Here is a 12,451-nt window from a genome sequence, read left to right as displayed (position 1 = left end):
CACTTTTTTTTATCACAGTATCTTTGCTAATCTGATAAGGTATGTTAAGAACATTTTATGAATTCTGGACGCTATTTTCCAATTAAATAAACAAAATGAACAGGAATAGTAAAACAAAGTGCATCAGCCATCCTATCCGTTTGTGTCCAAAGAAGAGTTTAATGATGATGTAGCAGTATCTTGACGACTTTATCCCCTAGTATATGAAGAATACAATACACTTCAAGTACACTCGTGTAGAGCTAATTATTTCATTTTGTGACATATCTGAAACAACTGTGCGGCCTAACATTTGCAAAGTAGCAAAATATTTTACACATGTTGTACTTTTTCTGCCTCCTTAGTGACGTCACTGTTTCCTTTTCACCAACTCCTCGTCAAGAGCAGTAAGAAGAACTCTGGTTCTGCACGTTCAAACATTTTCCATTCATCATCTTGCCTACTAAGTGTATAAGCATCTTTTACATCCTACATTCTTTCCACATTACGAAACACATTAAATTATTTTCTATCAAATACCCCTACCAGTTTATTATGTGCATCCAAGTTTCACAAAACCGAATATCATTGCCAGTTTATTAATTGTATTCAAAACTTCTTTACCCAACATCCTAACTATTTTACTTATATTCAGATTTTGCCACTAAACATCTTGTGAGTTTAGTCAAACTCTTTTTTTCATCCAACGTTCTAACCAGTCAATTTGGTATATACTAATTTTTTTGTTCATTCAACCTCAAAGTGCATTTGCTAAATGTGTATCTATATCTTTTCCTTTCAAACATTTAATGATTTACTATGCAATTTTATTTTACATACCAATCTATTTTACATATTATGAATTTTCTCAGTTGTAATTTCTAATATTGACATGGACAAATCGGATTCTACAAATTACATTGTTCATGTTATTGGTATTACGTTTCATAAAGCTCTTCGCATATAGATGATTTATTTTCATTATATTATTAAGCGAGACAAATAATAATACACATGATTATTTTACTGTGGTGTAAGGAAAGACAACATTTACTATTAGAAATATGTATTAAATAATTGTTTAAAAATAAGAACAACCTCTTTATGCATTGTTACAGAATTTTTGCCCAAAACTCCACAAAGGTTATTTCTGCATAACCGTCTCTAATTTTGAAATGGTAGGCCAGATGGAAGGCAGATAGTCAATAGTAAATACCGCTTGACCGAAGATGAGATTTAACCATTACTTTTATAGGGCATCCATGGTCCCAAAGTGCAGGGCGCATTTTTATGACAACTGCCAGCGAACTAATAAATTTAAGAGTTCACAGTTAAAGCACACTTACAGTTAGGCCACACATAGCTTACTTCTACACAATAACAAGTTGTATAAATGAACACAAATCTTTAGAACTGTGTCCTGTTTACAAAACCATTCTAGTATGAAGAAATATAAAAGCATCTTTGAAGCGTTGCTTATTTACGGTAAACACTTGTTTAAAGCAACATACAACTACAAATCGTGTTCTTTTTCTTTAGAAAACGTCTCGACAAAATAAAACACAACTTTAATACTGTATTTGTTTAAAGACAAAATTGTTGGAAGAAAAATAAATCTTTGGAATTATGCTTTGTGCACAAGAACACGTTTAAACACTAATAGTTTCAGGACGTAATTATTTAACATGAATACCCGTATACAAAGGGACAAAAATCATTATAATTATTAAATGCATTTTAATGAAAAATATACATTTTTAGAAATATATGTATAAAATGCTTGTTCAAAGAAGAACAGAGCATCTGAATGTTGTTTTCAATTAACAAACTTGTATGAAGAAAATGGAACTTTAGAATTTTGACTACTTGAGGTACATTGAATGAAGAAATTAATTTATAGAACTGTATTTGTTTGTAATGAAACATAAAGTTTCTAGCGTTATAAGTTATAGAACTGGGGTTATAGAACTGTGTTCTGTATAAATGAACTCGTTTATATAAAGTACATGTAGCTTTGTTTACGGAACAGTCTTGTTTGAGGGAACAGACATTAATAGAACTGCATTTTATACAAGGAAACACAAAGTTAGAACTGTGTTTGGTGTGAAAGAGAATGTTAGTATGAAGTCATACACATTTTTATTTACAGAACATGCCATTATGAAGAAACAGATCTTTAACATTATGTACAAAGATATGTTTGTATGAAGAAACATAAACCTTTTGAATTGTGCATGCTAACGAAAAGACGCTGTACGAAGAAATACACGAGTTTGAAATAATGTTTTATTTACAGCATCACCTTTATTTAATGAAATATATCTTTAGAACCAAGAAACATACATTTAGAACTCCGTTCTGTGTTGAAAAACATGGTTATATTTAGAAACACAGAACTTCAAAACTATTTACGAAAACACTTGTATGAAGAAACACGTTTACAACGTGTACTTATAAAACGCTTACATGTAGGAACAGAACTTAAGTACTCTATTTATTATGATAAACACTGTATGAAAAAGTAAATCTGTGTAGATTAATTCGTTTATATGAGGGACACAGAAACGTATAACTTTGTTTACTGAAAACCTTGTGTGTAATAACACAGATTTTTAGAAATGTATTTAATTACGAGAGGAAGTATTCCGTAAGGAACACGCTTTTAAACCTGTTCTGTATATAAAAGAACGCTTGTATAAAGAAATGCACATTTTTAGATATGTGTTTCTTACACTGCATTTTCTAGTAAACATCAGAAAACGTACGAGTATCTTCAGAACATAATTTTGTTTATAAAAGTTTACTACCACGACGGATGACAAACCTTTAAATCTTTCAAAAGCATTTCACGGAATTTCGTTTATAACGTATTATGAAGAAATGTATTCTTAAAACTGTCAGTATCATTTTACAAAATACCTATAAGAATAAACACTTCTTTAGAAATTCTTTATAAAACATGCTTATATGAGATTATGCCCATGTTAAAACTTTAATTTACAGCTACGTTTTTATGAATGAAACACATTTCTAAAGCTGTGTTTGTTAACTGAGCATTTTTTCATGAAAAACACATCAGTAGAATTTATATCTATGTATGTTTGCGAAAGTACCTTTCTATGAATAACCGATGTTGCATGTATACAAAATACGTTTCTCTGAATGGACACATGATTTTCAGATTTGGTTTATTAACAAGAACACAACTGTACAAAGTAACATTACATTACTGCGTTCAAGAACACGTCTATTTTATTTAAGCACAAGTTTAGAATTATATATAGTTATGCAACACGCTTGTACGAAGAAACACGTAAGTTGTAACACTGTTTTCTTAATAAATAACACACCTAACATTGTGTTGTATTTAAATTAACACTTGTTTGAAGCACCACAGCTATAAAACTGTTTTCGTTTGCGAGAAACGATTGTATAAAAGAATACATATCTTGAAAATTGTGTTCTGCGTATGAAAGTTTACTAGTACGAATGAAAACATATCTTTCAATTATGTTTATTTACAGAACCTTCTTGCATGAAGGAAATACTTATTTAGAACCATTTTCTTACCAAACATATTTTTATGAAATAGGAGACATATATTAGTTTTTTTACACGATTACACTTCTGTCAAGGAATACACATCTTTAGAACTACGTTTTGTGTAGAAGAATATGCAACTTCAAAACTGTTTATTTGTAGGAGTGCACTTATATGGACTCATCCTTATTAATGAAATAATGATTTCGTAAGATCTGTATTTTATGCGCTTTATTTCATTTATTTATTTATTGTTAAACAACGTATTTATATTTACTTAAAGGTATTTTTTCCAGAATTTTTTAAATGTGTTAGATACCCTTTTTCACGTATTTGTTACAATTAATATGCGTTCAGGTCTAATAACGTACTAAAGACACATGCTGCAAAAGCTAAAGTTGCACCAAGTTTCAAAGAACAACCCCTAAACAATACATTACATTTGATGTGGCGCTCAACACTGACGCTACTCAGCTTCGGGGGAGCCTAATTCCCTAATGTCGATAGCCTCGTTGTCAAGGCAACCAGGTACACATTAGGGCGTATTACTATACACATTTTATACTTTAGACTTTATTAGAAGTTCTGTTAGATCCGGTAAAATTCAGTTTGACAATATATTCGGATAAAACAAATAACGAAGCCAGTGTTCAAAAGACACCAGGGGAAACGCTAAGTGCTGAACTTGCTAAAAACATAACATTTTGTGCTCTGTATTATACATTAAATTTAAGAAGATTAATATCCATTGGTTTTAGTCATATTCTTACTTGTAGTCTAACTGTTTGGATAAGATCGTAACATAAAGTTTCTTTTTCACAACAAAACAGTCGATTTTTGCTTCATTTTAATTTGCAGTTCCTTCGAAATATTTGGTTATTCAGGATCTTTTGATGTTACCTTAAAACTGAATAAGAGCTCTTAATGAACTACCTATCTCTCTAAAGTCTCCACATCTATCTGGATTACGCGTTGTTAATTTTTTAAGAACTTTGTATTAATACCTTTTTATCTATTTTTAAGTGCAGTGTACAATTTATCGCTATGAACTCTGAGGTGTTATTACTTTTGGAAACAGGTTCAGGAATATGATGGCAAGTGGGAAGAAAGAACCGTCAGATTAGTTTAGTATTGGATTTTATATATTTACAGTTAAAGTTTTGCATTGTATCAACATCTCAGACAGATGAAATTCAAAGTTTTGAAGCACGGAAAGTTTTATTTGTGTCGTATCGTGTTTTCTACTATTAATTATAAGTACAGCATATGAAACTTGATCTCTCTCTGAATTATGTATAACCCAGAGAGCAGAGACATTTTGATTTTATAGACCATATTTCAATTCACGTTTTATTTCAAAAGGATGATGATGGAATTGTAATAAATCCAATTGATAATCGAGAGTATAATTTTAGTGGGAAGGTGGAGTAGGAGGGCAAAGTTCCTGTTTTCCAATGACGATTTCAAATCTTCTTATCTGGTTCATTAAGAGTTGTTCTAAACTAAACAAGGAAAAGAGAACCATTTTTATCCGAGAAAAACAACATTATAATCAATACTAATTGATCTTGTAATTCCAGGATATGGATTATTGTTCCAACAAAAAGTCAGCATAACGTTTGATTTAAATATATTATTTGGCAGCGGTTATTGCTGAGTGAATAGTAATGTAAGAGGTTCAAGTGTAAAACCATTTATAACATTTACAGTTATTTGTCATTCTCATCGTACTCACTTTTCGCGCATAATCAACTTTAGTCTTTATATTCGAATTACGTAAAAGTTTCATTAAAAAAGTCATCTTCAACCAATAAAATTATTGACGTGTTCTTTGTGAAACGTTACGCATACCAGATATCTTTAAACACAGCTTATAATACGGCAATACATTTTTGCCGCTTGTTTTTTTTTCCCGTCTTTCTTTGGCAATGGATAACTAGAATTTGTAATTGTTAGCTTAGCGTCAGCATGCTAAATACAGGACTGTAGGAGAAATGCACTGAGCGGTTTCGTAAATCATTTTAGTTCATAAATAAGCTATTATTACTGTTATCTTCTGGAATTTTATGTATGCCAATACTCATTGAAAGGGCTCTCTGAAAGGGAATAAAACCCCTGAAGTAACAGAGTGTTTTCGCATATTCATTCATTAGATATGTTTATATTCTTGTAAAACCTACGATACAGTTAATGTACAATATAACATTTGAACAACAACTATTGTACCTAGAAACATACATATAGATGTTCAAATATGTCATAATTTTGTTATGTTGCGATGCTCCACAATACCAATGTCTGTGTGTGTTGTAAGCTAGTTGTTAATTCGTGTGTGGAACTAAGTCTCCACGACAAAACAATAAGTACTTGTAGCAATACCAGTATACGTTATAATGCTGGTAAGCACATCAGCTGTACTTTGTCTTTATACTTCCTTTTAGCAACTATTTGACAAGGACCCGCCATTTGTTGTCCCTAGAAGTGAGACTATCACGTCCAAAGACCAAGCTGTGCAGAGAAGCCCACCGCTGAACGGCCACATGTTGCAGCAGAACGAGAAAAGTTTGAGAAATAAAATCAATAACTCTTAAGATCAAGGCTTCACCAAGCTGTCTAGATAACTGTTGACGACAGTAGTTCTGAAGGTCAAGTGATGTAATTATGACGTCATTTACTGCTTGAACTTTTTTGCTATGTATAATAAAAACTAAACTACTATAACTTTTCAGAAAATACACACAGACAAAAAAACATTTGAAATTAAAAAGATGTAAAATAAACTATTTCATTGCTGTTTAAATCAAGTAAAGCACTATTGTATAGTTTACACTATTGTATAGTTTACCAGTAATGGCGTGTTGACTGTTTTCTGGGTTTGTACTGACACTTATATAACATTCACCTGAAACAGCCCACAGTGTTTAGCAGTCATGAATATCGACTAAAAAAATCTATTGATTAGAAACTTTAGACCTTGTGTACAAAAATAAAACTAACTAGTGATGATACCATTAACAATCGTAAGCTACTAAAAATGAAACCAGAAAAGATATAGAAAATACTTTTTTGTTCTATCTATTTCGCTATACCAAAAAATACAAATGTATAAGGCAACAATAAAATCTGATTGTTTTTTTTCTTTTAAGATTGAGGGAGAGTTATTGATCTGTTGAGCAATTAATGACTGGCGCATGGCTGTAAATTGGGGCAAAATATAAATATAAATATGGAAGTAATAAACTAGAAAACTTTAAATAATAAAAAATGCGCTTGACTTACTGACAATTTATTACAAGGGACGTAGAGATGATGATCTGAACGTCCTCTTTCGATGCGTTGGGTAAGGGGAGAACCAATTCTGAAACCCTTGGCTTTCACCCAGAAGCGGAATTTAGAATTTTCAGCATTGCTGTGTTCTTCTCCTTTCAGGATTGTTATTATACGTGTGTACTTTTTGCGGGTTACAGTCTTAGTCTTGGCACTGTCTCCGTAAGTCTTCATGACCCAAGACTTGAAGTTTTCGTACATTTCTCCTTTGTTTATGATAACTTTTCCTAAAACTGGAGTATCTGAATTAACACTTAAGGGTACCTTTTCTTCTTTTTGCTTCTCTTTCCTCGCATCTGAACGTTCAGGACTGCAGGAGGAAGAGGCGGCAATAGCTGCTGCTAGGGCAGCCGCGTGGCGCGTGTTGTGACGTCTTTCCATACGCCAATGTGCAAATTATGTAGCAGTCCAGACTGAACTTTAAGTAATGGTTTAGTCACGTCCTAAAGAACGATTAATATGATCGTAACAAGACTGTAGGTTGTCTTGAGAACACTCTTTCTTAGAAACCAGCTGATTACACGGGGCGTTAAATAATCAGTACTGGGCCCATGCTGCTTCTGCTGGGATGTAGAAATCTCGGGCTGCCGCTACACGCTGAACACCTTCAAATGCTTCGCCTCCAGTTAGTGTGGTAACGTCACAACCAGGACCGCCAGCCACTCAGAGACCTACACGCGCCCTCGTACTATCGAACCTTCACACAGTCCCTCGTGCCCGCCACCAGCCTCTAATCTAAGTTGTCTCGGTCCTCCATTTCCATAAAGTTTATGTCTTGACAACTAAACACGGCAGGCAATTCCTCAAGCTTTATACAAAATTGTTTTATTATTATTACGGCAGAACAGCCTGTCTTTGACTAGCTTTTTACACTACTTTTTATTCTCTTTTATTCAAAAACTTAAATTTCTACTTGTTTGGATAGTACTTTTCCTAACTGAAAGTTAAAATATCTTACACAGATGTAATTTGCATAGAAATAATAATCACATAATTTACGTCCCAAACTGGAATAAGTTAGCCATATTATAACACTAAGTAACTTTCTTTTCACATTTATTGCCGCGTGGAGGCGTTGCGTGTACGGTGTCGTTGACAGAAAAACAAATAAGACAAGTTAGGGCTGTTTCAGGGTGTCATGTGATACGTCAGGTAGAAGCTCAGTTCACCTTGATGCAATATCTTTTATTCCCCTTACCCCCACCTCCTCCTCCATGGTGATTGTTTCCCTGGCGGCTATGAGGTTTCGTATTTCCTGGCGTGTCTTTGTGCTCAGGAGTTATTGATTTGGCAAGAAAGGATATCCTGTGCCGTGCAAGATGGAAAGCACGAAGCTAGCGGGAATCTATGCCCGGCCCGTGGATGATCTATAATGGATGGCAACACAAAGGCGAAACAGCCCCTCGAGTGATAGCGTGCCCACAACTATATCAGTAGACAGCAAATGGCGTTCGATAAGTCACTTGGGTCCGAATAATAACACAAATGTGTTGTGGTGTGTACGCGAAAAACCTGGCTGCCACGCGCGGGTGTGTAGTACTATAGCAAGTGGTTGTGTGTTTTTCACCTATTCCACTCGATTTGAGCCGCAATGCATAATATGTATTACGACCAGAGACAGTAAGTTAGGTCAAAAATCATCTTGTAGGCGTGACGAGAATAGTGGTTGCTATATCTTACTTAGTATTGCAACAAGTTACAACTGACGTTACAAATAAAAGTTGCATTCTGAAATTTCAAGCTTCTCTCTGTTAATTTTACATTAACCACATTTTAAACAAAAGTTCAGATGATTAAAAATATTCCAAACACAGGATACAGAAATAGTTTTCATTTTCATAAAATATTACATCTAGTTTCAAAATCTTCTGTTGAATTACAATTGAGAAAGAACAAAACGTCAAGACTCACTCACTTGTGATAGAACGTCATTTTAAAAGACATTCATAACTCTACCTTATACACTGAAAGTGTGCTACACCTACATTTATTAACAAAATTTATTCTGTTTGACTATCGTAGTACTAGAAATTCTTGGTAAGAGATGAATGTAATACTTCTACCTTTTTCACAACTTGGAGTACAAATTTTCAGTAATTCTTTCAACATTGTTAATTCACATATGTTATCATTTTGCAAATCCTGCCATTTTAACACTCATAATTACGGTTATGTTTTGGATTTCTATGTATATATTTGTAGTTATACCCTCAATAAAAGTATAGTTAATATAATGTTTATAATAAATAGAAATTAAGGTGTATTAATTAATGATATAATCCATAATTTTAAAAATTCAGAATTAGAAAAAAATCAAATACATCTTGGGTTTAAATAATTAAACTTAAAGGTTCGAAAAAGAGCGTTGCTTTGAAATAGCATGCACGCAACTTTAAATTTAAGCTCTCATTTAACAAATTATCATTGCATAAAATTTTGGTTTTAAAAAGTTGAAACTTGGTGTTTCAATAAAAAAAAGTTAAATTGTTATTGTGAAAGCTTCTGAATCTTGGAAACATTTATGTGAATGTAACATAAAATATTATTTTGATTGTACAGTCCGAAATCTGTGGTCACTTGTTCACAATTATCAGCACTTTTATGTTGAGATCTTCTAGAACCCATTAATGTTATGTAAATGAAAGGGATGATCTTTTCAGTAAATAAGGCTATCATGAGACATAATACGCATGAAATTACTTGATTTATTTGTAACTATTCTATCCAGTGATTTTGAAATAAAATAAAACAGTAACTGCACTGATAATGTCTGCCATATACAAAAACTGTTTTCACGATATGTCAGCTCCGCGGATCTCCTTTAAAATTGCATGGTAGTTAAGTAATTATGACGTGTGACTAGTGAATGTGATTTTATTTTGATATTTTTCATTTCAATTAATTTAAAAGTTAAATATAAAAAGCCACTCAAACAAAGTATATAGCATTTATTTTGTTGTTGTTTATTTATTGATTAATTTTGAAGCATCCTGTTGATCATGTTTTGTTACATTTCAACAATTCCTTATATCATAATGTGAAAAGGGGAATATTTTAGGATAGAGCAAGAGTTTTTAAAATCCTATTCGGGTACAATTCTGAATGCGTGCAAATGTTTTATTCAGTCACATAGAAGTAAAATATTTCATTTGCTTTTTTTATCAGACTTGAAGTACTCATTAAGATCAGCTTTTCCCTAGCACATAAATCGAGTTAACAGTATAAACATTTCACAGGGGCAAAAATTGTACGAAAGTAGATATGTTAATATCTTCACCATCTTTAAAAACTGATCAACTTTCCCAATTTCTTCAATACCTAAATAGTAGACATAACAGTATAAACGTTGCTAAGGAAAATCAGCAAGACTATAAATTTCCTTTTTTTGGACACCCTAATTAGTAACAGTTATGAATTTCAATGTGAAATTTACCATAAGAAAACATTCACAAGCTTATATGATAATTTTGAAAGCTTTATTCAGAATACTTTTAAATAAAATTTAATTAAACTGGTATTTTACCGTGGCTATAAAATGTGTATGAAACTGTGCTAAAAAGATTATTAACAAAGATGTTTTATGTAAAATGTTTCTGTGTTCTATGATTGACAAAATATTTTGTATTCGTTAAGATAAGCGAAGTTTTATATAGTAAATCCAACTGATATGTTTAAATACGTTCTAGTTATTAGTTTACTATTTATATGTACATATGTTCTTTAGTTAAGAATTAGTTAAACTAGGTTATCCGAAGGGTATACCCATAGATACAGCTAGATGTACTTCCGTAGGGTCCTCAAAAGGGTTCTATTTCAAATATAAATAAAACCAAAATTAAGAGAAACAAATATTTTTATTTCTTGAAGTTCGTATGTTATTTTGTGTTGTAGTCTACAGAATCATAATTCTTCTTGTAATTCGTGGCATGCGCAGAGTTTACTGACGTCACAACAGTACATATTGCAACGTTAAGCGTCTCTTATGTGACATCATTATAGTATATACTAACTGACCGACAAACAACGAACTACTTTACTGTTAATGATTAAAACACGTACCCCTTCAGGTGGCATTCAGTCCCTTTTCAGAGAAATTAAGTTGTTTATTTATACCTAACTGTAACCTGCTTTCTTCCTTTAAAGTTAAGAAATAGATTCCAACTTTACAGTCGTCTTCAGTAGTTTATATATTTGCTTGTCTTCGCTGTCAGTAAGTTTTACTGCTTCTTCAAAAATGAACTTATTAGCACAAATAAAAAAAAAACACGCCAACATCAGTAATTCACTAATTGAAGTATACTACAATATACCCTGGGAAAAATGATGTTGTCGTTCATTCTGCTTTGTTTAAGATCTTTGTTAGGGCCAACAACAAACGAAGTCTCTGTATAAAAGCGTTTTGATCCACAAGCTGACACCATGAAATCAATGTAATTAGTTATGTTAAAAGCTCTGAACAGCTTATCAATGTAATGTATTCATACAGTCGGAATCGTAAGTACAAAAGATGTTCCCAGGGTAGAGAGTAATTGAGCCTTTTACATTTATTCCCCCTGTCGGCAATTCTTAAGTTTGCCATACTCTTAGGAACTGTCTTTCGCCTAGCCAAAAACATCTACCGACAACTCTTCTGCTACTGTAACCTGAATGAATAGGATTTCATCGTCGCTCTTATGGCACATGCGCAATTGCAAACTTCGGTGTGTGTTTGTGAGATAACGGGTCTAAAAACACGAATCCACGAGTCCCAGCACACTAAACGATAGATTAAGTCCGACCTCAGTTGCTTTGTAACTAAATGATACACAAATTACTAGAATATTTACTTGATACTCTTGGAGTGGAAGAGGGCCCTACAGGAAATCTAATTTAATGCATATCGCTTTATAAAAGTGTGTGTTTTCGTATAGCAAATTCGTAGACTTACCGCTGTACCAGCGGAAGACATAAAAATGAAATATAAGAAGTAAAGACTAAAACCTTCTTGACTACGGCAACACTATTAAATAAATGTTCATAGTGATGTCGTGTTCGTTAAATTGTAACCCATGAATAACCGACAAATATGCCTCTCTCCCTGTGGCTAGAGCTTATTACCTTGAATATCAGTAACCCATAATGTATCTTTGGTTATCTTGCAGGACTCCTGATAAACAATTATAAAATATACTTCTCAATGCAAATCACTACAACAACACAAAAAGTATTAAAATAAGTACAGTACAACCATTTTTTTTTTCATAGTGAATTGGATTATTCACTTAATTCAAATTTGTCGTATATGAAATTAAATAACTTCAATCGTTTCGAACATTTCTTACATTATTCTGTTTATATGAAACTCAAATTTAGTCTTTATTTAAAATCACGGTTCATACCAAACACACACAGATACTGGTAAATAATTATATTTATAAACACAGGGATAGACATATAAATAAGTGGTTACAGAGTAAGATGCTGGTAAGAATTATGTGGTAACTGCACTAGGAGGACGAAATTTAAAGCAGCGGCAGTTCGAATTTTTTTACCGGGTTCCTCCTCTTGGCGGTACGTAATTCTATTCTAAGTCAGTGATAACGAGAGTGGTTTAGGCTAGAAGCAG

General features: G+C 32.6%; 1 protein-coding gene across 1 annotated transcript in view; it reads right to left on the bottom strand.

Moving 5' to 3' along the window:
- The window catches only part of LOC143230435 (nucleolar protein 4-like), a 75,621-nt gene extending 67,595 nt beyond the window's left edge, over positions 1-8,026 (bottom strand). Inside the window, exon 1 of the mRNA XM_076463979.1 lies at positions 6,799-8,026. Coding sequence (XP_076320094.1) covers positions 6,799-7,227 — 429 coding nt within the window. The 5' untranslated portion in view covers positions 7,228-8,026. The remainder of the gene's footprint in view (positions 1-6,798) is intronic.
- Positions 8,027-12,451: the final 4,425 nt, after the last annotated feature.

Source organism: Tachypleus tridentatus, chromosome 10 (genome assembly GCF_004210375.1).
Source record: "Tachypleus tridentatus isolate NWPU-2018 chromosome 10, ASM421037v1, whole genome shotgun sequence".
Taxonomy (NCBI): Eukaryota; Metazoa; Arthropoda; class Merostomata; order Xiphosura; family Limulidae; genus Tachypleus; species Tachypleus tridentatus.
The sequence above is the reverse complement of the archived record's forward strand: the minus strand, read 5'-3'. Positions and strand labels throughout refer to the sequence as shown.